The following is a 26,969-nucleotide window of genomic DNA, read 5'->3' on the forward strand; positions in this document are numbered from 1 at the left end:
GGGACCTTCAAAAGGCTCGGTTTCACATGGATTTGCATCTGAATATCTAATTTCAATAACAATTTCACCTTGTGCTGGTAATTAAAAAAAAAAAAAAAAAACTTATGGTATGAAAAAAAAAAACATCCATTCTATGAATACGAGATCTCTCAGCTGTTGCAGGGTTTGACACCATCATTTGGGCTCACAGGACACCACCATGGTTATGTAAAACGGACTCAAAAACCAAATCACTAATTCTGCTAATACTTGGTTGTAACTTACATATCACAGTCCCCCCACACCATACAGAGTGCTGTTAAAGGACAATTGAAGCTGCATATGGGTTTTACTGCTAAATATGAATATATGAAAAGAAAAACTGGTCAACTGTGCAGACATGTGAGAAGTAGACAGATGGATGGATGGGGGAGTTGGTCCCTTCAACTAAGATAAAATGTGCAAGAGCACAGACAGGCCCCCCTTCCTTTTGTGCAGCAGTTGCCTAGCAACATGAGGCTGGAGTGAAAATGGTGGTGCTGCATTTTATGAATGAAATCGGAAAACAGAAAGGAGCCAGAGATGGGAGGGCGAGGAGCGAGCCAACGTGCTGAGTCTCTCTACTGTTGCAGTGCTTCCTTCCACACAAGTCAAGGTGGAAAGCAGCCGTATGGAACATGTTCTGATTAACAGGAAACACAACAAGGTCAACAAAAAAAAAAAAACTTTATTAACCCCATCACTGTTGTTACAAATACTGAAGCTGAGAATATATAGTAAGTACAAAATGAAAACCTGCCTTCTTGTTTTGAAGACAAAATAAGAACAAGGAAAACATTATTTACAGTAAGCCTAAATCATCCACACACACACACACACACACTGCAATTTGGCATCCATCATTACCTACATGTTTTGCTCATATAGGCGTTTTATGTAACAGTAGGTGAACTGTTGCCTATTCACAGAAGCAGGTTTACCGAGTGATCTAGATAACCCTGGGGCAAAACATGTTAATGCGAATAAAGCCACTTGATGCCACAATATCATAAACATGGCCCATAATTCAAACCCAATTCCCTCCCCCCAGTAGGTGTCACAAGAGACAAATCTTACAAAGAATGAAGTGCTCTACTACAAGCAGCTAGGTGCTATATCCTTCCCATCGCATAGCACTAGTTGATCTGTGCAGAAAAGGACAAAATGAACAGCATGGGTATCAGAATCTCGAGTTTTTCCCACACGTTTCAGGTCTGTTGAAGTGACCTGGCCCAGCACTGATGATCTGCACTTCTTTCAGCCAGGCATAAAATATAATCTTATACAGAAATACAATAAATTAAGGCAAATCTGACTGTGCACACCTGTGTGTGTGTGTGTGTGTGTGTGTGTGTGTTGAAAGAAGTGCGTAAAGAGGAGGAACCAGAGGTGGTAACCATGCCAGACCAATCCCATTTTTGAGTGCTTCATAAAAAGATAATGTCTATGCTGTGGTGTCCTGTGCTTTCTGTTAAAGTCCACATGTTATACAGAAACATCCATGGCCTCCTTGTATAAATGTGTGTTTGCAATGTGGGTGTGTATAGATAAGAAGGGCTCCTTATCCATTGCATTAATCTGATGCCTCTTACATGCAGTCCATGGAGTTATCTGGCATCACTCCTAGATGTGGCACCTTTCCTGGTATACAGGATGGAGGGAGCATGCCACTGATGTTGGGGGACGGGTCAACATTCTCACTGTCTTCCATCTTGTCTGCCAAGCCCTCCCAGTTGATATGAAAACGGGTGACACGAGGATTTGAGGCCAAAATATTCCTCTGGAGCTGCAATGATGAGAACTTGTTAGAAATAGGGGTGGACTGCTAATGTTTTTACATGAGGACATAATTAGATTACTAATTAGGAGCCCAAAAGTTAGTTATGACAGCCATCCTTAGGAGTGCACATTTCCCCTCAGAACTTGGGATAGCTTTGAATTAAATACAATGAATAGTTGGTTTTATGTTGGATTTGTAGAAGGAAAAGACCAGTGTAAAGAGAATGAAGCACAAGATAATAATTTTAATGCTAATGTTAAAGTAGATACTGGTACAAGAAAGCATAAAATTCCACCTGAACTAATGCATTCTTTTAAAACAATGCAAGACCAAATAAAACAAAAACACAGTGCTAAACAATCTCCAGATAATTCTACACACACATACACGTACATAATGCTACAGTTATCTGTAATTGTACATTTCTGGGCACAAGAGGGCAGCAGAGAGACATTTATAGTACCTTTCCACAAATATGGCCCATATTCTACACTTAATATCACCCAATGCTGATGTAATCTGGTCACATTACAGTAAATGCAGACAGCTGGAAACAGCTTTCCTCAGTATTATTCATGATGGTCATTTGTGTACTTGTGTATGTTACCTGAGAGTAATCTGGTTTGAGAGGTGGGTTTTCTCGCAGTTCAGGGTCCGTGTATTCATTGTTGACATAGTAACCGATGCGGATGAACTCCTGTCCACGGTAGGTGCAGGTTATAAGGACTACGGTCACTCCTACAGCATCGCTTTCTGGAATCAGCCCTGTGTTAGGAGCGTCAGCCTGATAGGGTAAATGAGCACAGAGAAGAAATCAGATGAAATCTAATTATGCTATAAATGAAACAGTAACTGGTTAACCAAACCAGGGATATCAAATACATATATGATATTGTGCAAAAGGAGTATGTGAAAAATCCCGTTTATAACAATTTTCAAGACATGGAACACTCAAAGAGCTTTATAGAGGTTAAAAAGGACAAAATTGATACAAATGAACTGAGAAAAAACACAAACATAACCCAAATGCCTGTCTGAACAGATGCATTTTAAGCTGCTGTTTAAAGGATGTCACTGAGTGGGAAGTGCAAAGAATGAGTGGGAAGCTGTTCCAAAGTTTTGGAGCTAAGGATTGGAAGCCACAGTCCCCTCTTAGTTTTCAAAAGGATATACAGTGGGGCAAAAAAGTATTTAGTCAGCCACCGATTGTGCAAGTTCCCCCACCTAAAATGATGACAGAGGTCAGTAATTTGCACCAGAGGTACACTTCAACTGTGAGAGACAGAATGTGAAAAAAAAAGCCATGAATCCACATGGTAGGATTTGTAAAGAATTTATTCGTAAACCAGGGTGGAAAATAAGTATTTGGTCAATAACAAAAATACAACTCAATACTTTGTAACATAACCTTTGTTGGCAATAACAGAGGTCAAACGTTTACTATAGGTCTTTACCAGGTTTGCACACACAGTAGCTGGTATTTTGGCCCATTCCTCCATGCAGATCTTCTCGAGAGCAGTGATGTTTTGGGGCTGTCGCCGAGCAACACGGACTTTCAACTCCCGCCACAGATTTTCTATGGGGTTGAGGTCTGGAGACTGGCTAGGCCACTCCAGGACTTTCAAATGCTTCTTACGGAGCCACTCCTTTGTTGCCCGGGCGGTGTGTTTTGGATCATTGTCATGTTGGAAGACCCAGCCTCGTTTCATCTTCAAAGTTCTCACTGATGGAAGGAGGTTTTGGCTCAAAATCTCACGATACATGGCCCCATTCATTCTGTCCTTAACACGGATCAGTCGTCCTGTCCCCTTGGCAGAAAAACAGCCCCATAGCATGATGTTTCCACCCCCATGCTTCACAGTAGGTATGGTGTTCTTGGGATGCAACTCAGTATTCTTCTTCCTCCAAACACGACGAGTTGAGTTTATACCAAAAAGTTCTACTTTGGTTTCATCTGACCACATGACATTCTCCCAATCCTCTGCTGTATCATCCATGTGCTCTCTGGCAAACTTCAGACGGGCCTGGACATGCACTGGCTTCAGCAGCGGAACACATCTGGCACTGCGGGATTTGATTCCCTGCCGTTGTAGTGTGTTACTGATGGTGACCTTTGTTACTTTGGTCCCAGCTCTCTGCAGGTCATTCACCAGGTCCCCCCGTGTGGTTCTGGGATCTTTGCTCACCGTTCTCATCATCATTTTGACCCCACGGGATGAGATCTTGCGTGGAGCCCCAGATCGAGGGAGATTATCAGTGGTCTTGTATGTCTTCCATTTTCTGATGATTGCTCCCACAGTTGATTTTTTCACACCAAGCTGCTTGCCTATTGTAGATTCACTCTTCCCAGTCTGGTGCAGGTCTACAATACTTTTCCTGGTGTCCTTCGAAAGCTCTTTGGTCTTGGCCATGGCGGAGTTTGGAGTCTGACTGTTTGAGGCTGTGGACAGGTGTCTTTTATACAGATGATGAGTTCAAACAGGTGCCATTCATACAGGTAACGAGTGGGGGACAGAAAAGCTTCTTACAGAAGACGTTACAGGTCTGTGAGAGCCAGAGATTTTCCATGTTTGAGGTGACCAAATACTTATTTTCCACCCTGATTTACGAATAAATTCTTTACAAATCCTACCATGTGAATTCATGGATTTTTTTTTCACATTCTGTCTCTCACAGTTGAAGTGTACCTCTGGTGCAAATTACTGACTTCTGTCATCATTTTAAGTGGGGGAACTTGCACAATCGGTGGCTGACTAAATACTTTTTTGCCCCACTGTATGAAATCACAAGAAGGCCTCTGAGGACCTACGAACCCAGCCTAGAGAATAGGGGTGGAGCACTTTGATAATGTAGATGAAAAACCAAAATTTTAAACTACTCTAAACCTGACAGAAAGCCAGTGCAAAAATGTTAAAAGTGGACTGATGTATGAAGACTTTTGAGAGTCAGTTAAGAGTCTCACAGGAGCATTTTGGACAGACTGAAGGGAATTAATAGATGCTTCAGTCAGAACAGAAAACTCCATTCAATAACCTAAGCAAGAGGAGAAGGAGGCTTGGACAAGAACCTCCAATTCACTTCTTGAGAAAACAAGCTGAGGTGCTTGTCCATGCCTTCTTGTCCTCTTAAAAGCAGTCATACATCAGATGAAAAATCTGACGGTACTTTTCTGCACTTAAAGTTCACACCACTTTCTGAAATTTCTCACCATTAGGTGCCTTTTTTCTTTTACACTTGAATGGTTCATAGGTCATTGTTAAGTGACTGTAAGAAAAAAAAAATCCTTTGAAAATATCCAGGTACAAGGACTACATTGAAAATTTGTGAGGAAAAAAGTAGTCAATGTCCAAAGAAATACTGAAAGGTCAGAAGACTTTGGAAAACTATTGTTCAAGACCACAAAAATGATAAGTCTTGACTCCTTGATAGCAAAATATAATAAGAAATTAGGCTTGACTTAGTATAGGCTTGCACTGTACTGTATAACTCATTGAGAAGTTGAGTGCAGAGAGACTTTGTTGACAATTAGCATCACAAAGTTCAAGCTTAGTCAGAAAAGGGGATACGATGCTGTCTCACATGGAGAAGCTCATCTGTCTTGGGATCTTGTTTAGAGACAAGGGTAAAGTGGAGCAGGAGAATGACAGATCTATATGATCTATTGCGTTCAATTGACATTTCTACCTTCACCTTTTTTTTTTGCATATACTATTATATATTGTACATATATTTATTAGTTTCAGATTTAGCCATTTTTATATTTTGCCTGTTTATGTTATTGTATTTTGCACAACTCCTTGTGAAGCTCGCACACAAGAATTTCACTCGCATGTGCTGTACCAATGTACCTGCACATGTGATGTGACAATAAAAAGTGATTTGATTTGACCTACGGACAAAAATACAAGGTAGAGACTGACAGAAGTAGACCACAAATACTAGCGGAGACAATCCTCCACTACATCTCTGCATCAGGTGTGGTAGCAACATGTACTGATCCCAGTGAGAACCCAGCCATGATGTCTCTTGGCCGGTCTGGGAACCTCTCAGTTTCCTCTCAGAAAAGCTGGGAAAAAGATGCTGGGACAGTGCGATCTGGTATGTCTGCTTTGAATACTACTCAACAGGGTTTGTTTTAAATAAAACTGGATGTTACGTATTACATGATAAAAGCTCACTGAGAGGACTCACCTGAAACACAAACATGTGTCTGCCAGCTGGTACAGGGCCCACTAAAACAGAGTCCAAAACCTGGTCGTACTCCTCGCTCTCAGCTGAACCCACATAAATGATCTTCCATTCCAGGTCTGCCAGTACACAGAGGACAAATAGGGAGGTTTGTTTTTAAATTATTATTATGATCACCATCATCATTATTATTACTACTACTACTACTACTACTACTACTACTACTACTACTACTACTACTACTACTACTACTACTACTACTACAAGGTAGGCTTAATTTTACTTTTTTAAATGAATAATTATAGTTAAACATGCTGCACAAACTACTTTTTTTCCTTTCACACACACACACACACACACACACACTCTCACCTGTAAAACAGGGTATTGTGAATGATACCTTCACCAGAAGGGTCACTTTATCCAATTTACATAGAAAATGTTTCATGGTTGTCCCTTTTTGTTATAGTTCACCCTGTATTAATTAGTATTAGTAATGCAAATAAAATTTACCTGTAGCACTGGCCAGATATAACCGAAACGGCATCAGTCTCCATAAAAACCTCAAGTTTCCACAATTTATTGATTTGAATATAAGGGAGAAAAAACGATGTTTAATGGTGCAAATGTTGTTTTGGGATATTAATAACTGGATTTGGTAATGAAAGAAAAAACAAAACAAGATTTGTGACTCAGTCCAACTAGCACCACAATACGAAAGAGACAAAAAGCAATTCAGTTTGTTTGAGGTGCTGACAAAATTTGAAACTCTACTTGCTCCTAATGTGTATTTGGTAATATTATTTGGGCTCACTTTTAAATGAACGGCAGAAAACAGGAGACTAAACTTGGAAGTTGTAGCATGATGCTATTGGTAGGCTTGATTTTAAGACAGTTCAGTACATTCTATATTTAATATCTGCTTATCCATTAATTTTAAAATCAAATAAATGTTAAGGGTGCTGTGTCGAGAACTAGTAAAAAATGGGCCAAGATAGAATACGTACAAATAAATTCAGACTGAAGCTTATACTTAAATTTTGTTGACAGGAAAATAGTTTTTTTTTTTTTTTTTTTTTAAATCGGAAAGGTAATAAACTTAAGTTTCGGTATTATAGATACCAAATGTTCACAGCAAAGCAGCAAATAATATAATGCCACTTAGGGCTCACAAGTCCATTGTGCTATAATTAGTAGAAGAAAATGCGGGCTACTTTTATATCCTTAAAGAAAAATATATTTCCCCGCTATCCCGTCGCGCGGTTCGCGGCAAATTACGAGCTTGTTTATTGCTACAGTAACATGTGACCGACCAATCAGCTTCTTGAGAAATACTTACGAGGAAGGTCCTTTAACCAATAGCGGTGGGCAGGAGGCGGGGCGCTCTGCACAAACGCGCCAGCGCCAATTTTCAACAACTTTACAAATGAAATATAACTTTACAGCCCAAACGACAGCTAATACTGAATAACCATCGAGCAAAATAACGTGCTTATCGTTCACTTATGATGCAACAAATACATCCAGCGGTGAAATTAACACTTAAAGCAGACTGCGCCCACACGACGCTGCTATTCTACAGCTAACATATAACAAAAGAGTAATTCAACTAGAATGACACGCTAGCTAAATACCCACCTTCCGGCAAGTCCTCCATGCATTCAAACGTTATTTCGAACTGAAACGGGTTTCCAAACGGGCTGGGGTTATCCAACACAGCAACATTTAACACTTGTACCTTGGCCATATCTTCAGACGCACCTTAACCTGAGAAACTCTTACGCCTTTTTTTCTCTTGAACCAGATTTAGTGAGTCACTTCGCACTTTACTATCGCCGAGCTCACACGCTGTCAAAGTTGCCTGGCTTCAAAGACGCAAGTTACAGTTAGCCTCTTTTATTCTCCAAGTACACCAACAGAAGGAGCCGCTGCTTGGCTGAAGGAAGTACGTCACTTTCTTCTTCTTCGACGTCTTTATTTTACATTGTCCATAGAAGGGTGGTGCTGCCCTCCAATGGTAATTTGTTGTATTGCAGCTAGATTAAACTAAATACATAAATATCCTCGAGAAATATCAAGAAAAATATTTTAAAAATAGTGTGTATATATGCATATAGTAGAGAAATGCCAAGAGCTGACATATAAATGCCTTTCTGTTGTTTACTTGTTCAAAAGAAACAAAAAAATAATTACAATGCCACAGTTATTTAGACCTGTATATGTCTCTTCACTGACTGATCAAGTTTTCTACACAGAGGAAAAGTTTCAGACCATGAAATAAATACTTTATTGCAAAGAAATCCAAGGCGCCTCCAAAAATGACCTTTACTTCGTTTTTGTTCTAACTTTCATTTGACTTGTGTGAGAAAACCAGTAGCTGCATTGGGAGTATTTCTACAGAGCATTAATCAGTGCTGAAAACCAGTGCGTTACAGTGTGATTCTCAATATTTTCCACTGTGACTATGTTAGCTTATCAAACACAATTGCAGCCACTAAGATCAAATATGACGGCAATCTGTTCTCGCACAGTTCACAGTGCATACATTGCCATTGTAACCTAAGTTTTGAGGAAGGAAAAAAAGCTCGATATAAAATAATTTTTTTTTTAAAAGGACAAGTAGTGCAGATATAACTCAGGTTATATAATTTTATTTGTTGTTACATGGGTAAACATGCTGACATTTTATTTTTGTTATTATTAACTATCTATTAACCACCTTCGTACACATGATGTTACATGATGTTTTACAAACGATTCTTACATGTTTGTCCAAATATAGGTACCATTTACACTGTATTTTTTCAAAATGTAATGTAAATGTGGAGTAACTGATTATTTTTCTGTATACTACTTGAAAAATTCACCTATTATCTCCTTGCAGTCGACCAGTTCTATTCTTGCCTGTCTTCCTCTTCCTGTCTCTGTCTCAGTCCATCAGGGGACATTTGGGATGTGGTGGAAGAATGCACGTTTAAGACACTTCCTCACTGGCCTCACTACAGACCTGGAAGTCTGTCTTTAATATACAGTTTATGATTTTTTTCTTTATTTTCTCCTTCGGAAAGCTAGTCTAATTCTCTGTGTTGCTAAGGCAGGTTTTTGTTTGCCTTTTTTTAAGAAGTGTCTTACTCAACCTTTAAAAAATATTTATAGATTATTATTTTTTATTCTCTTCAGTTTCACTAATTTCGACATCCTCGGATCATGTATTCATTGACCATCTCGTTAATGGCTAAACAGGTAGAATTATGTTCCTCAGTTGTACATTCTGTTACTGTAGGCCAGTACTCAATCCAGGTTCTCTCACCAAGGACATACTGATACCTAATTTGAAAGTGAAAAACAGAAAAAAATCTTACAAATCTATGAATACTCCCAATATCACAAGAAGAAAAAAACAACAACTTACGATTGACTCTTTTCATCTTTGAAAATATCTCCAGATGTTCCCATCATAAGGAAGGTTTTGCCCACTCCCAGATCTAAAGCCATTCTGCAGTGTGGATAACCTAGGAACGTGCGCTGTCTACCCTGAGCACCCACATCATAACTTCCTGTAATCAATACATAGAAGAACAAATGCAAATAACACAAAGGAATTTTTTACATTTTCTTTGTATTATTTGTAGCTCTAATCATCACTTCTGAAAGATTGCAAACTACCTGAAAACAAACAAACACATAAGTAGGCAGTTTGGGAAGAATTATTGGTCAGAGCCCAGAAAATGAATCTAAATCATACTTAATTGTGATTCCTTTAAAATTCACATATTAAGAAGAAGCTCAGCTATGAAAAATTAGGTGGCATTTTAATTCTGAGAAATTCTCAGCCAAATATTTGAAAATAATGATGGCTGAAAATGTCTTAAATTCAGACAAAGAAGATATCTGGTATCACCATAGGGGATCAGATAGGGAAACAATACAAATCGCAAACACTTTTGGTACTGTCACAGGTTTAAATAAAATCAACCTACCTTCTTTGATGACTTCCAGCACCTGCACTGTGTAAATGTCTGTGGACAAACCATCTTTAAACTGTTCCACGCTCACTTTGTATGCTGAGGACAGACAGTTTGTAGACTGTTAGCTCACCTGCTCTGTTCCTTAGAGTATTTATTCCATATTTATTAAAAACAAACTTACCAAAATCTATTTTGCTCCTCACTGTAGTCTCACAAATCTTATCTTTGCGTTCATCATTGTTGATTTTTCCCTTCTTCTGCATACTACAATTCTCTGGAAATATACAACAGGCACAAAGGGATAAAGGAACTAAATGAGATTATGTGGAATTTTGTGGACTGGTGATGGCTGCATGGATCTAAGCCACATTTTAAATATGTTAGAGCTGTGTTTGTGTTATCTGCATTTGACTGACAGATGAGCTCCTATTAAACAATAGAATCATACATCTCATGGGTCAAATACATTACCAAAAACTAACTAGCAACTGCAATATACACCCAGCAGCCGAGTCATTACATCTTGGTAGTATCAGGTTGCCTCCGCAACTCGTCACAAAACATATTCAAAGAGTTGCTGGAAACATTCCTCAAAGATTTTGGCCACATTGATGCGATTGAATCACACGGGTGTATTTGTCACGGAGTGTCTAAAGTACTTTTATAGTTAAAAAAAAGAAAAAAAAACTTCCAAGTATTGTGTACAATCTACCTGTTCTAACCTTTGTATACCAAAAATGTTTAATAAAGAATTTCAGAGGTTAAAAAAAATGTATGTAGCGTCATCTCCTGCTTACCTTCAGCACATATGCATTCATCATTTCTACAGAGGCGCAGCAGCTCTCCAGTTTTCCTTTCTGGATGATAGAATCTCACACATTTTGTGTCTGCATTGACAAATAAAGATGTTTTTGCACCATTGTAGTACATTTAAAAATGTAATATTGCACCCAACCACATGAAGTGAAATCTACTGGAAGCAAAGATGAATCCTTTACGCTCAAAAAACGATTCAAAGATGCCAAACTCACGATCACTTTGTAGCTGGTCGCTGAATTCGTAGACATATACAGAAGCTGGTTGTAAGATGCCCACTCTCAGTTTCTGATGGACCCTAAAGGCAATCTCCAGCTCCGTGTAAGGAACCTAGAGGAGAGAAGTTATGAAAAGGAATTAAAAAATGATGTGAGCACAGGTCAAAAGAGAAAAAGTAGAGAGAGGGGGAACACTGATCGCTTACTTTGTTCAGGTAAATGGTGAGCAATCTTCTCTCTGACTCAGTGCTCAGCCTGTATTTTGAAATAGTGCGGGCATGCCCTTTGGCTTGCTACAATGAAACACACACATCCACGGTTCAAAATTTAAAGATGCCTCCTTAATTAGAAATACTGAATTCTGAACAATTTGAGCCCATTTGTGTTTATTTTTCTTACTAAATCCAGATCTTTTGTGCTAACAGTGAAGCCAGTTAGCAAGCCTATATCCAAGACTGGTGTGGTTGCATTACGCTCCTTGTTCTTATAGCTGTAAACAGAACAGGGAGAATAAGTAATCAAAGAATGAAAAGGCAAGAACAATTTCTTTATCAGCAGTAAAAGACACAAAAGTTACAAATCTGTATAGCTCTAAACAAGAGCTGTGAGAGAAATGTTTTAAATAAAATTGTTAGTGCTGTCAGCGCTAATCTTGTTAAAATGACGTTAACGGCATAACCGCATCAACAGGGCAAATCTCCATTAGCGGGTTAGTGCAGATCGCCCCGTGCGCGGTCGCAACAGGTGTTTTTCTGCCTGGTGACTTAATTTCACAAATTTTCCAAGTGTGAGCTCAAGGTTGTTCATTTGTTGGTGGGAATAATATATAATATTGTTAAAACCTTTAACGGAAATCAAATCATTTGAAAAGTTCAATGAAATATACATATATTTATTTTTTGTCTACTTACAAAACCTTAATTTTTAGGTTGTAGATGTTTTCATCATCACCCAGCGACTCTGCAGAGGCAAAGCAATGGAAGACTTTAAATCTGATTTACAGTATTTATTTTTAAAAAGCTCGGAAAAAATCAAATTAAAATAAGAAAATTACCTCACATAGATAGTCAAAAAATGTGTACAGTTATCTTAAGATGGATAAACCGACAGAGGGCAGCAAATTACCTGGAAGGAGCTGCACTGACAGGTTAAATTTCTGACAGTTGTCTTCTTTTTCTTTCGGCAGTTCATAATACAGCGACGTTATCTGTGATACAGACAACAGGAGCTTACAGCAAATTCAAACACAAGGAAACAAATAAACAACAAATAAACAACCAAAACATTGCATTTTACTTACCGTCAGTGTTGCTTCTCCTGGTCCTGTGGCTGACACTTTCACGTCTTGGTTTATGACGTTGATCTGTTAAGGATGCAGAAATCAACACATAGCAAGCAGAAGGAACAGAGATGCTGTGTATTTACTTATGTGAAAAAGAACACTTTCTCACTTTAGATGTTCTTGTAGCAAAGTGGTTTTCCCAGTTAAAGTTGTATTTATCAGGCTTTGACCTCCCCGGCAACAAGATGTCCACATTCAGATCGTAATCTGGCTCTTTTTCACTGGTCCAGTACTCTGCTATTGCCTGGTACACTGTCATTGTGGCCTGGGGAGAAAAATGATCAGTGATCAATAATTTGTGGCCAGAGCAAGATTAACTTCATCAGTGGATCAGTACATGAGGATATTAAGATGTCTTCTTTACCTGAGCTGACCCATAGCCTCCATTCTCTCTGATCTGTTTGTTGAACCATCGGACAATTGGTCTTGCTTCATCAAAGGCCTTTAATGGAAAAAAAGGGTTGAAATACAGTGTATTTGTCTTATTTTAGTTAAATATAGAAAATCTTATCAAAGCTGTTATATAATAAGCACGATTTCCACAGACCTCTGCATATCCTCCTACACTACATCTATTATCTTCTCTGTGGTCTTCCTCATTTCCTCCTGCCTGGCAGCTCAATCTTCTATTACATGTACACTTTAGCTACATGTACTGCTCTGTGACACAGATACTTACCTTGGCCCTAACAAGAGCCAATAGAGCGTAAGCCGTGGCCTCCACTGTGAAAACTCGTCCTGCAGGTGAAGGCCAATAGGACGAATCTAAGCAAAACACAGAGACAGTTTTGCATCAAGTAATGTGGTGCTCTGTCTAATCTTTAATTTAAATAATTTTTATAATAAACTTGATAATAGGTGGGTAAGGTTATATAAATATATACACAAGTTCATACACAAGAAAAATGCATTCCATTTTTTCAAAAAGAAAGCTGCTATTTGATAGGTGCTGGCTGGGTGGAGGATTGAAGAAAAAAGGAGGAGTGAAATGCAGAAATGCAATGCTTGTTGTTACTTCAGTAATAGTTACCAGATACAACTCAGTAGATAATTGTTGGTCCTATGGAAAGAGAAGGAACCCAAAGAAGATTGCTAGGAATAAATGCACACTGGATAAGCAGAAGAAGATGGATGGATGGATGGAGGGAAAAACACAGAGGCGCAAACATCAGTGTCTTACTTTCTTTTTCTTACGATGTGGCAGGTGAACGTGCATATAAAGATGGAATCACAAACACTCATGTCATATATTTTAGAATCACGCTTAAAGAAATATACCCCCCAAAAAAGGTTACACATTCATCCAGCAGGATGTTGATCCAAAATGTTCGAGTCACTCATTTAGTAAAACCTCCTACACTACATAAATGATCCAAACTAAACTTCTCCACTTACCGTGGCTGCTAAAAAATAGATTAAAAAAATGTCATGGAGAACAAAAATCTGTTAATAGCTGTCGCCAAAACTGTCACAGAGACTGGTTGGGTCCACACTCAAATGTTGTCAAGCTGCTCTACAAGCTAACCGACAGAAAGCAATAAAACCAATCTCTGATCTTTAGTAAAGTCATTATTGGGTGTCAGAATACGCATCTATTTGTACAGATTTTGAGTTGTATATAACTTCAAAACTAACAAACTCATTTGTGTGGAACTTTCTGCTTGTCAGAATCAGAATCAGAAACTTTATTGTCATTGTCATGAGAACAACGAAATTAAGAATGGTCCCCGATCATTGCATCATCCCTAGCAATATCAAAATATAAATAAAACAATAAAATTCAATAAATAAAATAGATAGAATACTTAAAATACTAACAATTGTGCTTTCCAGTTGACAGATGTGTATTAAAAAAAATCATTTTCTTTCACATTTTTTCTCCTTCATTTATGTCAAACAAAGCTGTATGTAACGTTTCTCGCGGTTAGTATCATGGTTGCTAGGCAACCTGAACAGCGCGACGAAGGCTAGACCGTCCCATTTCACAAGCCTCTCACTTCCGCACTTCTCGTACTTATAGTACGCACAGTGCGCGTACTTCAAGCGTGCAGACCCTGAATTGGGACACAGCCATCGTGAACGCTTCCTGGCCATCCAGCGAAACTCTTGGGAAGACAACGTGAACATTTTATTTGTACTGTATAATCTGCAGATTATGACAGAAATCTGCAACTATCCTTTGAAGCACCGCTCCTCTAAAACAGCAATAAGGATAATTATTAGGTTATCTACATTATTATGTAAATAACAAAATAACTTAAAGCAAAAATTGGGAAACATAAAGTCCGAAGTCTTTACATTAAGGGCCATCAGTCAAACAATACTGTTTGCTCTGGGTCTAAACAGAGCGCGTTGTGTGTGACGTCTTCTTTTGCGCATGCGGGCCGCTTTGAGCGTTCACACTAGAGCACGTTTGCTGTCGCATTTTAGTTGTAGTGTGAACAAGCAAACAAAAAAATCGGATTTGATCAAAAAATTGGAATTGAGCATTAAGACCTGCAGTGTGAACGTAGCCATAATGTCAAAATACATTTTTAGGCCACTTTATCTTGCGTTTATAGAAAGCTAGGATATGCACTGAACTACAGAACAATTCCTGGAATGCTAAATAGCACGCATATATTTATAGCATTTTTGAGCTTTTCTTTCTTGCAGGTAACTACACAACCACACTGATGCTTTACATGAATCTCTAATAAGCTAACATGTACGTGAATGTTAGACATGAGAGTCAATCCGTTTGACCCAAGTTTTTGTGATGCGGTTGTTGATGTAGTTTTGCACAAGCTATTTATTATTCCACTTTAGTACTACTATCTTTATATTTTGGATTGTTGTGTTACAGCACCTGGGGAAGAAAACTTAAAGAAGATCTCTCGGTTTAGTTTGTTTTCATTGGCCATGGCGTATGATGTTATGGCAACAGCATAAGGGTTGACTAAGCTTGGCAGACGCCTCTCCAGGTAGCCCACTGCTTTGTCTATGCTCGCTTGCAGATTCTGGATAGAAAGAAACAATGAAGGAAAGAAAAGTAGAAGAAATGTAAGATCACGTCGACGGGTAAGATTTAAGTTGCAGCTGCACAGATGTTTAAAGATCTGCAATATGGGAACAAAATGTACAGACTGCCAGTCTTTCGATAGATCAGTAAACACACTATCCTTCATTTTTTATATTTGACTACTGGGTTTCACATTCTGTGCGTAAAAGTTTTAAAAAAAGAGAGATAACGAACAAAAAGGCACTCACATGAACAGTTGGAGCACATATTGTGTGTGACTCTTGCATAGAAATGACGCAGAAAGCTGTAAAGGAGGCATCTGAGTCTGTGTCAAGCACATCACCCTGTACACGCAAATACACACAAGCATGTCAAAACTACTGATATATATACTACTTCTTAATATATTTAATAATAAAAGTTTGCTGATTCATCCAAAATGACATTTGGTATACTATTCTGCAGGTTTGTATTTTATGCAGGCTTTTGTTAAAATGAAGAGTTAATGTTAATGAAATCAGTGCACGCACAAGAATCTCTTTGAGGGACACACTTCCAACTTCCATAAACATGCCGTTACGTTGCTGTGTGTTCACGATCAGAAACCTGACAGCGTTACAGATCACTTCACTTTGCACTGCTATCAGATTGTTGGCCAGGGCGAACACCTTGACAACATATGCTGTCAACCTAGTAGAAGAAAGAAGGTGTATATGTAAAATCAACAAATAGTCATAATCCGAGTGAGAAAATATGCAAACATTTACATATTAAAAACCAACAACTGTAGGCCTCACCAGGTGCTGCTGGGTTCATCCTGAGTCCTAGCAAAAGATCCATCTTTTTTACTGTATTCAAGTTGGTTGTGGTATCCTAAACAAACCAAAGAAAGTAAACTCAAGTTATTCACTATTGTTCAAACTCTGTACTAAAAGTTACTGAAAACCTATTTGAATAGTATTTTTAAATTAGGTGGTTTTGTATTGCTTGTTACTGCCAAGTGTGACCTTTGGTTTTTACACACAGGGCTTTAAAAAAGAAATCTCTCATACCTGTGCTAACAGTTTGTGTTAACTTACCAGTTGTGATGTGCTGGAGGGCCTGATGACGCTGGTCAATGTTCGCAACCTCCCAGAGATCGGCTCTGTCTAAATATGTGACTGCGATAACTGGTAGGGTCATGTGAATCATGTTCTCCTCTCCACATCCTGAAGGCTGATAGATCAGACCACCCATTGACTCCCCACTAATTGTGTTCTTGAGCACGTTTCTCTGTTGTTTCCCTGAAATTAATACACAACCAGTCTCATCATTTGCCACTGAGAACAAGGTGGAACACAGGGGCGTAATTTCCAGGGGGGTAAGGGGGGTTATGACCCCTCCAATAATCAGACCCAACCAATATAACCCCTACAATAAAATTATGAATTAGAATAGAATAATCCTTTAATTGTCCCACAAGGGGAAATTTGGTTGTATCAGCAGCAAAGAAAAGCACATATACAAAAAGAACAGGACACAGAACAGAAAACAAAATTATTATTATTTTTTTTTACATATTTACATCAAAGACAATAGTTACCAGAGCAGAGTACAGTACAGCTGTTGAAATTAGCGTACAGATAGTGTGCAAACAGAGCAGGATATTGAAAGATGTTTAAATAGTTAAGAATATTTAGAATAATTAGAAAAGTGCAGATTGTGTATTGTACCTGTGCATTAAAAAGTAGACATGTAACTTCCAATAAGTTAGTGTATATATAAGCTGAGAAAAGTAATGTGCAGTTATAACAGTACAAGTTGTTACAGCACTGATGTAAACATCTGTGTTTCTTGGGAGCAGTTCTGCATAAATAGGCTGTTGATTTTATTTACTCATTTACTCAGTTAATACCAGCAAAATAGTTGTACATTTAATCATCTGGGAATTTACCCAGATTTATTTATTTATTTAGACAGAGATCTTGACCCCCCCAATGTTCAGCACAAAGTTACACCAATGGTGGAACACGTAGCTCTTACCAAATAAATACAGTAATCCCATATGCATTTTACATATAATTTTAATAATATGAATGATTTTAATTAATTAATATGCTTGAAATGTTTGGTTTTTTTTGGCAGATATGATGTAAGCATTTGAAGGCTGATCATTAGTGTGATCATCACTGACGATATGTCACTGCATGTTGAATATTGCTAGTGCTTTTCCCAAGCAGACAAGACTGTGCTGAAAGTCTGCAGAAACTATTACTGTGAGTAATCTGACATGACACTGGAACTGCCATGTGAATGAAATTTAGTCCTGTTGGCACCACTGCCTCTTATCTCTCCAGTAATACCGAGGTGACACTGCAGGCACTCTGATGTGTATATCTTACCTGTTAGTGAGATTTGTGTGCTGGTAGGTGAGTTGGGAACAAAATCTATCACAGGAATCTTGCTATTGAGGATTTCCACTTGTCTGCCATCTATAAAGTTGAAAAAGTTTCATTAATACTTACAAAAAATAACCAGAGATGATAGCTGTTCATTATCAGGCTATAAGCAAATGAATAAGTTACTATCTTTTCTTTAACTGGAGCTACTTAACATTGATACTCACCTGTACCTCTTTGTTTAGGGTCCAAAGTTAGAGTATGAGTAGATTTGATCAATATGCCTTCAGGCTGAAAAAACAAGCAACTTTTTAACTTGCTGTACAACAAATTTAGATGAGAATTGTTTGTCCTAGGTGGATTTGGTTATAAGAAGTATCTCAGTTTAGTTAAGCCAGATCCACTAATAAAAAGAACAACTTTAAGTCAGCAGTAATTTATATTTCCTACACTTACAAGCACACATCGAGGAAGGATGGTATGGGAAGAGCAGCGAGTGTGCCAACCTGGCTCGAAAAGCCATGGCAAAAAGGATGGATACTGTGTTTTGGCAGTCTAACAAAGTAATATAAACTCAAACAAGCAAACAAAAAATGAAATCTTAAACCTCCCCAGAAAACTACTATATGCTGAGGGAGAGTTGAGTGTAAAACGTGTGGATTGTCGCATCAGACACAGGACACTTGCTTGGTCTCTTGTGTTCTGGGAGCCTCTGGATGTCTGGAGTTTTGATCTCCTCCATATCTGCTTCATACCCTGGAGGACGGGGCTGTGGCCCCCCCACACTCCCTAGCAGATCGTTACATGGAGAAACCTTTGGAATGCAAGCATGCTGATCCACACAGGTATGCACACAGGTGTACACACGGGTATTCACAGACGCGGACTACAGCTTTCTTGGCTGCTGCCTCAAAGCACATTGTGCGCTGTCTATCTTGCGTGCTGCACAATATCGTTTATTATTTAGTATCTACTGATATCTACTGCTAGCTAGTTTATTGTGATGGTGCCATTTTTTTTATTATGTTGCTCTTTGTTGTTTGCTTTCTCTTCTGTTTTTTTTCTCCATACAGATGACCCAGGTGTTTTTTTTTCTTTCTTCCCCCCCTTCTCACCGTCTCTTCTCCCCTTTGGTTTTCTTTCTCTCCCTCTCTTTCTTTCATTCTTTCTCCCTGTCCTATCCCCCAGTCATGTCTGTCCCGTTTGTAGCAACTGAAAATAAAATAAATTCATAATTATAATAAAGGTCAATCAAATGGACCAATATGGCAAGGCCATGATGATCCACTTGGTAAAATAAATCCGCTTGGCATCTTTCTTGGCCTTAAGACAACAATTCTGATGGCTAAAGATCCAAACGGGACACAAAAAAAAAAAAAAAAAAAAAAAAAAAAAGACAGGATAAAAAGGAGGATGGAGGTAGGTTCCAAAGCATTTTTTAGATTAACCGAAGGTTTGGCAGGCTTCAGGGACTAAAAGGGGCACTCTATATGTGACCCTTAGAATGATCATAGGTGATAGCTCAACTGGAATGTGTGCTGAGCTTGACTTTGGTGCCTGCCTGTACCAATGCTATGCTTGATTTCTAAATGTATTTAATTGTACCCTGCATATCTGGCTGCATTCAATGACTTCATGTGTTTCTTAAAGGTAGGGAGCTATGTGAGTTGGTAGAATATGTCTTTCTTTCTTACCACTACTTGTAGCATTTTCACAATTCCATCACTGATACCCAATTCTGAGTCTTTGACAGCTGCTTTGATCTCAATGCGGTGCTGTCCCTCTTTTGTAGGAATGATGGTGAATGGTACAGATCGTATACTTTTGGCCCCGACTTTAATCTCCTGACGAAATTGCCCACGTTTAGATGCTGCACTGCACACATGTTCCGCCTCAGTCAGATCAATGCGCACCTTGAAAATAAATTCATTCAAGGATTTCAAACACTTTTTGTGATAATCTACAGAATATAAAAAATCGCTACAGTCTCTGATCAAGTTCCACTGAAGAACAGTTAACTGAATAATAATAATATTAATGATGATGATAAAATGTCATTGAATGGAACATTATGGTGGTGTTGACGTGCTTGGGTGAACCAGGCTTACTGTGTAAAGATTGGGACCATAGTTGTGGATGACTGCCTTAATTTCTAGCTGCTCCCCACGAACAGCAGTGTCCGGTAGCTTCAGATCAACAAAGAAATCTTTACGGACAACTATCTCTAATGGATCACCCACACAGATACCTTCAAAAAAGAGAAAAAAAGAAAAACGGACAAAGACACAAACACAGCAAAAGAAAGACCAGTTGATGAGCTATAGGTTGGCTCCTTGATCTAGAGACAAATTATATCAGTTCATCCTCACCGTGAGTTTTTGATAGACTAATACCAGTGAGCTGCCAGGTTGTAATTGAGTCTTGCAAAGGAACATTTTTCGAAACTGATGTTGTTTCACTGAAAAACGAAATATTAACACAGTGAAGGTAGTGAAGGTACTAAGATATTTCAATTCTATATTTCAGCTCACTAACCATCTAGCTCTGTTCGCAGGGCAAGCAGGCAATTTGATATCAGACCACAGCCAACTTTCAGGGAAATTGGTGCGGGAAACAATTTCATTGCTGTCCATGAAACTGCTGTCATCATCCTCACCTGAAGTTTTAAAACGTTCACATTTTTATTCCTTTATAGTGACCAGTAGGACCATTTATAACCACCTTCCATCCATTGTTCGTGTTTCTTACTGCGAGCCAGTTTGAGGCCATCCTCCTTCCTCTCAGCTCTCTCTTTTTCTATTTCCTTGCAGCAGTGCAGGAAAGCCTCAAAACAGGCTGTATCAGCGATAAACTCACTGCGCTTCTCACAGTTAGATGAAGTTGGGGTTTCCCGGATTCCATCTAAGCAACAGTCACGTTCCAGTTTGTCTTTATATTGACTCACTGTAGAGAAAATAGCATTTAACAGAAAGATAAAAGGTGAGACTCCTTCTGACCCTTTTTTTTTTTTTTTTACACAGAGGTATAAAAGACTAATAATTAGTTTATTTATTAGAAATAAAAAAAAGTTTCTAAATCTAATTGAATTTGACAATCATTGTCACATTTTTTTACTGGTCATTTATGTTACTTTAGCTCAAAATAGAAAAAAAAAACTTAAAAATGTTTACTTTGGTACAACAACAGAGCAAAGTGGAAAGTCTCAAATAGTGATAAAACTAGTACTTTAAATCAAAACAACCTATAAATGTTCTCCATATAATTAAACTATAATTTGAATAAGAAAACACAAACGCAGAATGTGGAAAATGAATTGGAGTATAAAAATTGTTGTAGCTGTAGATGAGACAGACTGAACTATTGTACATAATAAATAAATCTTGTAGTATTGTAGGAAAAAAAAGACATTTTACTTATTTTTTCTTGTACAATCATATAGCATGGAAAAGTTAAGCTTTAGAAATGTTAGCAACAAAAGGAGTTGTTTGTAAAGCCTGAAGTGTATGACAGAAGATCATGTAAGTGTTTGTTGATCTTACATAAGGTAGTTGTGACATTCATCATATCAACGGCCCTTTTTCTTCTGTTGGGGTTCAGACATTTCAGCTCTGGAAATAAACACAGACTAGACTTTACTATTTTGGTTTTAGAAGAAAGAAGTAATACAAGTGTGAGAGTAAAAAAGAGGTTACCTTGTCTGTAAGGAGTTCCAGAAGCTGTATTTGACTCAAACAGCAGCCCAGCATCATAAAATACACTCATGCTATCCTTCCCTCCACCTGGTGTGCACCCTGTGTCATAGTTCTCCACAGTGTCCCAAATCTACAGTATGGACGTTATACACACAGAGAAGCAGATAGTTTAAGTTTGGGGTTCAGCTATGAGTGTGCTGGCAGTTATTTCTATAGTTTTTGGTTTAGTCTTCCTCCATACCTTTACATATTAAAATGTTCTTGAGCAAAAAATGCAACAACTTGTATCTTTAGTCCACTGCCGTTAAAGTGTGAGCCTTAAACTCCTTAAAGTCATTTTGAAGGGGAATAAATGAAAAATAAATTACCTTTTTTTGGGTTAGACGGTGCTTACTGTTTAGGACGTATACACCTTTGTCAACTGCGACCAGTCCAACTGTGGCTTCTGGATCACCTGTGATTTTCAGGCTAAATATTTTGCGAGGCTCATAGAATTTAGAACCAGCTTCTGATTGAAGCTGCAGCTGGAGAAGGAAGGAAAAGTAGATTTGTATTCGTTAAAGCAACCAGACTGTAAATGGGAAATATACTAACTTTAACTGTGGTGCGCAGGTGTGTAATTTTCCCACTTAAATTGCTACATCATTATTATGCGTCTCACCGAACCCATGCAGGAGTCTTCTACATCCACCCAGACAGAGTCTGACACAACTTCGTTATCATTTGGATGATAATAGGCGATGATGCGGAAAGATGGCAGCAAGTCTTTGGTAACAGTGATGATTAAGGATATCATTATTTGACCACTTGTTCTGTAACGGCCATATTTCACGAGCTGACCTCTGCTAAGTATCTAGAGATAAGAAACTGAACATCAACACTTATCTCGTATGTATGTACAGTCTACTATGTACGTTTGTTGTGTAAGTAAATATGTATCTCACCAAGTACGTTATGTCATTTTGAACATTTTGCTGCCCACTGAGGTGAATGTTGATCTTCATGTTTTGCCTGTTTTTTACTTCAGCTGTATCCACCCCTTTAAAAACATTAAAAAAATTTGACTTAAGAATTTATTTATTTTTGGATGTCACTACCTCTCTAATGTTATTTCAGTACATACCTATGTGAATGTAACAGTTGCTCTGAGAGGCATATGGGAGAGCAGTCATGGTGGCTGACGCTTGCCTTTCAGGTGAAATTTTAACATCGTTGGTCTTTGCCTACAATAAAGCACACGTAAGCTAATAAAGTAATTGACTTCGCTCTCACTTTCATTCAGCCTGCATATAGAGGTGACCCATGTACAGTACAACATTGCTTTATGTGCAAAGTTGAATTTAATTATATCAAAGCCAGTATTCAGTAACAACTAAATATATACAGAATAATAATTATGAGACAATTAACCTAATAGTATCTTTAAAAATTTCTCCCACTGGGGATTTGAAGATTCTTGCATATCAGATAAGCTTATCTAACAACTGAAAACTATTAGGTTTTATGACTTACTATGATTTTCATTGGTTGAGGATTATTGACTGTATTGATAGTAAGCCTCGCCATGCCATTAGCTGCGGTAAAGCCTTGGACATCACCTGGGTCAATCATCACTGCAACACCTTGTGCAGGAGAGCCATCAGGATTCAAAATCTCAATCTGCAAAACAAAGCAAAACAACAATGATTTTTATCATTTTATCTACTCCTTTTGACCATCTTTATACTTCTCCGTCAACGCTGTCAAAGCAAATATTCACATTTTTCACAATGCCTGTCACAATCTTGGTAGTGGCGATTTTACGATTTTCTTTCATGTTTATTTTCTTGTTCTTTCTCTTTTCAGTAGTTGTCAAACAGCTAACAGATCATCTGCAGAGGAATGGTTTATTTGAAGAGTTTCAGTCAGGTTTCAGAGCTCAGCACAGCACAGAAACAGCTTTAGTGAAGGTTACAAATGATCTTCTTATGGCCTCTGACAGTGGACTCATCTCTGTGCTTGTCCTGCTAGACCTCAGTGCAGCGTTCGATACTGTTGATCATAATATCCTATTAGAGCGATTAGAACATGCTGTAGGTATTACAAGTACTGCGCTGCAGTGGTTTGTATCATATCTATCCAATAGACTCCAATTCTGGATTCTGGGAAGTAGCTAGCCGGTCGTCACGGCAAAGCTACGAGAGCGTCTCTCAGCATGGGCCCGAAAAAAGTTCTGTCAGCCGAGGAAGGAGACGATATTAAGAAGTCGCTGGAGTTTATGACAGAGGAGATTTCTACTGTCAAACTGCAGCAGAAAGCCATCCTGGACCTGGTCGAGGAAGTTAAGGCTCTCCGCATCCAGAACGCCGAGAAGGATCGGCGGCTGGCGTACCTGGAGAACAGAGTGGCGGATTTGGAGCAGTACACCCGGATGAACGATGTTATCATCACGGGGCTTCGCATCAAACCCCGGTCATACGCCCGGGCGGTCGCCACTGACAATGTAGGAGGGCCAGGAGAGGAAGATGTCAACTCCACGGAGCATCAAGTGGTTACCTTTCTACGGTCCAAAGGTGTGGAAGTGGATTATAACAACATTGAGGCTTGCCACCCTCTACCCCGAAAAAATGACAGTAACAAACCAGCCATCATTGTGAGATTTGCAAACAGAAAACAGAAAACAGCACTGTTAAAACAAGGAAGGAAACTGAAAGGATCCGATGTCTTCATGAACGAACATCTGATAAAAAGAAATGCGGACATTGCCAGGAAAGCACGTTACTTGAAGAAACAGGGAAAAATTCAAAATACATGGACCACCAACTGCAAAGTATTCATTAAACTCAATGGAACAAGCCAAAGTGTTGGTCATCAGAAATATGGAAGAGCTGGACAAATACTGAGGTCAACTTACTCTGGAGGTATGAATACACATGTGACGTGACACACAACACAACACATGGCACAGTCCAAAAGAACTTCATCTGCATCCGGCAACAATATCAACATAACTCATTGGAATTCTCTTTATGATAATCTGGAACTGAGAACATTTCGATACACAGACCATAATGTTCTAGACTTAGAAAAGGATATAGACCCGGAAAATAATTTCTTCTACAACATCAGCTGTAACTGCTGCTACTTCACTGATGAACAGTTTAAGCACACCATCAACACGGAAAATAAATTATCAATAATCCATTTTAATAGCAGAAGTCTGTATGCCAACTTCAACAATATAAAGGAATATCTAAATGAGTTGACAAATCCATTTGGAATTATTGCCATTTCTGAAACATGGATCAATGCGGAGAAAGGAATGGACTTTGGACTGGAGGGATATGAAGTGAATTTTGTAAATAGAAGGAACAAGAGTGGAGGGGGAGTAGCTGTGTATGTGGATAAAAACCTAAACTACAAGGTGGTAGAAAGTATGACAACTGTAATTGATAATTTACTAGAATGTATAACAATTGAAATTTATAAGGAAAAAGAAAAAAATGTAATAATTAGCTGTATATATAGAACACCTGGCTCTAGTATTCAAGTATTTAATGACTTCATAGAGGAAATATTCTCTAAAACAAATCAAAAAGTTATGTTTATCTGTGGTGATTTTAATATTGATCTGTTGAATCCGAAAAAGCATAAAATGACCGACGAATTCCTAAACACTATGTACAGTTTGAGTTTACATCCTAAAATAACCAGGCCTAGCAGAATTACACCACATTGTGCCACCTTACTTGACAATATTTTCACTAACAATATGGAAAACAACATTGTGAGCGGAATATTAATTAATGACATCAGTGATCACCTACCAGTTTTTGCAGTTTATGACACTAATTATAAGAAAAATCAGCATGAAGAACAACTGAGATACAGACGTGTAAGGACAGAAGAAACTATGACTGCATTTAAGAACGATCTATTAAATCAGGACTGGGACAAGGTGTACAAAGAAGCTGATATTGATATTGCATATGGCATATTTTTAAGAATATTCATGGAGTTGTACGATAAAAACTGTCCAACAATAAAATACAACAGAAAGCACAAATATTCAGATAGACCATGGCTCACTAAGGGTTTACAAAATGCATGTAAAAAGAAAAATACACTCTATAGGGAATACCTAAAACAAAGAACAAAAGAAGCTGAAAATAAATATAAAAAATACAAAAATAAGTTGACCAATATTATACGTGTATGTAGAAAGGAGTATTATAGTAAAATATTGAACAACAATAAACATAATATGAAAGGAATATGGGATGTTTTAAACGGTATCATTAAAAATAATTCTGGACAACAAAGTTATCCACAATACTTTATCGATAATGGCAATATTATGGAAAACACTGCTGATAAGGTCAACAGCTTTAATCATTATTTTGTAAATATTGGACCAAAACTGGCAGAACAAATTCCTGAGTCACTGCCATCAGTAGAATGTAGTGAAAACCTGATTGATAGGAACCCTAACTCAATGTTCCTCACATCAGTGGAGGAAAAAGAAATAATTGACATTGTACACATGTGTAAATATAAAACATCCACTGATTGTAATGATATTGACATGAAAATCGTCAAGAAGGTCATTGAAGGAATTGTAGGACCTCTAACATATATTTGCAACTTATCATTTCAGACGGGAAAAGTGCCAAACAAAATGAAAATAGCTAAAGTTGTGCCGCTGTATAAAACCGGGGATAGACGCCACTTCACAAATTACAGGCCTGTTTCTTTACTACCACAATTCTCCAAAATCCTAGAAAACCTGTTTAATAAACGATTAGACAAATTCTTAGATAAATATAAATTACTCTCTGACAGTCAATATGGATTCAGATCAAAAAGATCAACATCTCTGGCATTAATCGAATCAATTGAGGAGATTACGAATGCTATAGATCAGAAACAGTATGCAGCTGGAGTATTTCTGGATCTCAAGAAAGCATTCGACACAATCAATCATGACATATTAATTAATAAACTGGAACGGTATGGGATTAGGGGGGTTGTACTGCAATGGGTGAAAAATTATTTAAGTGACCGGAAACAATTTGTGAAGCTGGGTGTCCATTCCTCATCATGCTTGGACATTGCTTGTGGTGTTCCACAAGGCTCTGTACTGGGTCCAAAATTATTTATTATTTATATAAATGATATTTGTAAGGCATCTGATATATTAAAATTAGTATTATTTGCAGATGACACAAATATTTTTTGTTCTGGGGGGAATCTAAAGGAGCTGCTGGATACAATTACTTCAGAAATGTGCAAAATTAAAAAATGGTTTAACAGGAACAAACTATCGCTAAATCTAAGTAAAACTAAAATTATCTTATTTGGGAATTCCCTTAGAAATGCACAAGTGCAGATTCATGTAGATGGTGTGGAAATTGAAAGAGTACTTGAACATAAGTTTCTTGGTGTGATTATAGATGATAAATTAAACTGGAAGTCTCATATAAATCATATACATAACAAAATTTCAAGAAGTGTCTCAATCTTGAGTAAAGTAAAACACATTCTGGACCACAAATCACTCCACATTCTCTATTGTTCCCTGATTGCACC

The 26,969-nt window shown here is 38.0% G+C and overlaps 2 protein-coding genes and 1 pseudogene across 2 annotated transcripts in view; 1 reads left to right on the top strand and 2 right to left on the bottom strand.

Moving 5' to 3' along the window:
* Positions 1-686: 686 nt before the first annotated feature.
* LOC147328246 (histone chaperone asf1b-B-like) lies at positions 687-7,974 on the bottom strand. The gene is made up of 4 exons (XM_086296489.1): positions 7,625-7,974; positions 5,990-6,105; positions 2,406-2,582; positions 687-1,804 (listed from the first exon to the last, which is right to left on the bottom strand). The coding sequence occupies exons 1-4, from the start codon at positions 7,731-7,733 to the stop codon at positions 1,607-1,609; spliced, it is 600 nt and encodes a 199-aa protein (XP_086152615.1). The 5' UTR covers positions 7,734-7,974; the 3' UTR covers positions 687-1,606.
* A 647-nt stretch (positions 7,975-8,621) lies between these two features.
* Positions 8,622-26,969, bottom strand: part of LOC147328247 (complement C3-like) — a 31,530-nt gene continuing 13,182 nt past the window's right edge. The window contains exons 11-43 of the mRNA XM_086296475.1: positions 22,914-23,060; positions 22,525-22,624; positions 22,346-22,440; positions 22,063-22,254; positions 21,770-21,925; positions 21,402-21,531; positions 21,249-21,317; positions 20,458-20,652; positions 20,245-20,365; positions 20,079-20,167; positions 19,818-19,957; positions 19,404-19,622; positions 17,937-18,000; positions 17,713-17,802; positions 16,411-16,614; positions 16,129-16,204; positions 15,862-16,021; positions 15,580-15,675; positions 15,179-15,329; positions 13,010-13,095; positions 12,695-12,772; positions 12,440-12,595; positions 12,289-12,351; positions 12,114-12,195; positions 11,900-11,948; positions 11,388-11,478; positions 11,195-11,281; positions 10,986-11,100; positions 10,752-10,841; positions 10,136-10,228; positions 9,967-10,050; positions 9,399-9,543; positions 8,622-9,313 (exon numbers count right to left, since the gene is read on the bottom strand). Coding sequence (XP_086152601.1) covers positions 9,172-9,313; positions 9,399-9,543; positions 9,967-10,050; positions 10,136-10,228; positions 10,752-10,841; positions 10,986-11,100; positions 11,195-11,281; positions 11,388-11,478; positions 11,900-11,948; positions 12,114-12,195; positions 12,289-12,351; positions 12,440-12,595; positions 12,695-12,772; positions 13,010-13,095; positions 15,179-15,329; positions 15,580-15,675; positions 15,862-16,021; positions 16,129-16,204; positions 16,411-16,614; positions 17,713-17,802; positions 17,937-18,000; positions 19,404-19,622; positions 19,818-19,957; positions 20,079-20,167; positions 20,245-20,365; positions 20,458-20,652; positions 21,249-21,317; positions 21,402-21,531; positions 21,770-21,925; positions 22,063-22,254; positions 22,346-22,440; positions 22,525-22,624; positions 22,914-23,060 — 3,855 coding nt within the window. The 3' untranslated portion in view covers positions 8,622-9,171. The remainder of the gene's footprint in view (positions 9,314-9,398; positions 9,544-9,966; positions 10,051-10,135; positions 10,229-10,751; positions 10,842-10,985; positions 11,101-11,194; positions 11,282-11,387; positions 11,479-11,899; positions 11,949-12,113; positions 12,196-12,288; positions 12,352-12,439; positions 12,596-12,694; positions 12,773-13,009; positions 13,096-15,178; positions 15,330-15,579; positions 15,676-15,861; positions 16,022-16,128; positions 16,205-16,410; positions 16,615-17,712; positions 17,803-17,936; positions 18,001-19,403; positions 19,623-19,817; positions 19,958-20,078; positions 20,168-20,244; positions 20,366-20,457; positions 20,653-21,248; positions 21,318-21,401; positions 21,532-21,769; positions 21,926-22,062; positions 22,255-22,345; positions 22,441-22,524; positions 22,625-22,913; positions 23,061-26,969) is intronic.
* LOC147328248 (uncharacterized) lies at positions 23,546-25,004 on the top strand (annotated as a pseudogene).

The sequence above is a fragment of the Aulonocara sp. 'chitande type north' Nkhata Bay genome, linkage group LG6 (assembly GCF_057382095.1).
Source record: "Aulonocara sp. 'chitande type north' Nkhata Bay isolate Kocher_YH1m ecotype deep benthic linkage group LG6, A_spYH_male_GT1.1, whole genome shotgun sequence".
Lineage (NCBI taxonomy): Eukaryota > Metazoa > Chordata > Actinopteri > Cichliformes > Cichlidae > Aulonocara > Aulonocara sp. 'chitande type north' Nkhata Bay.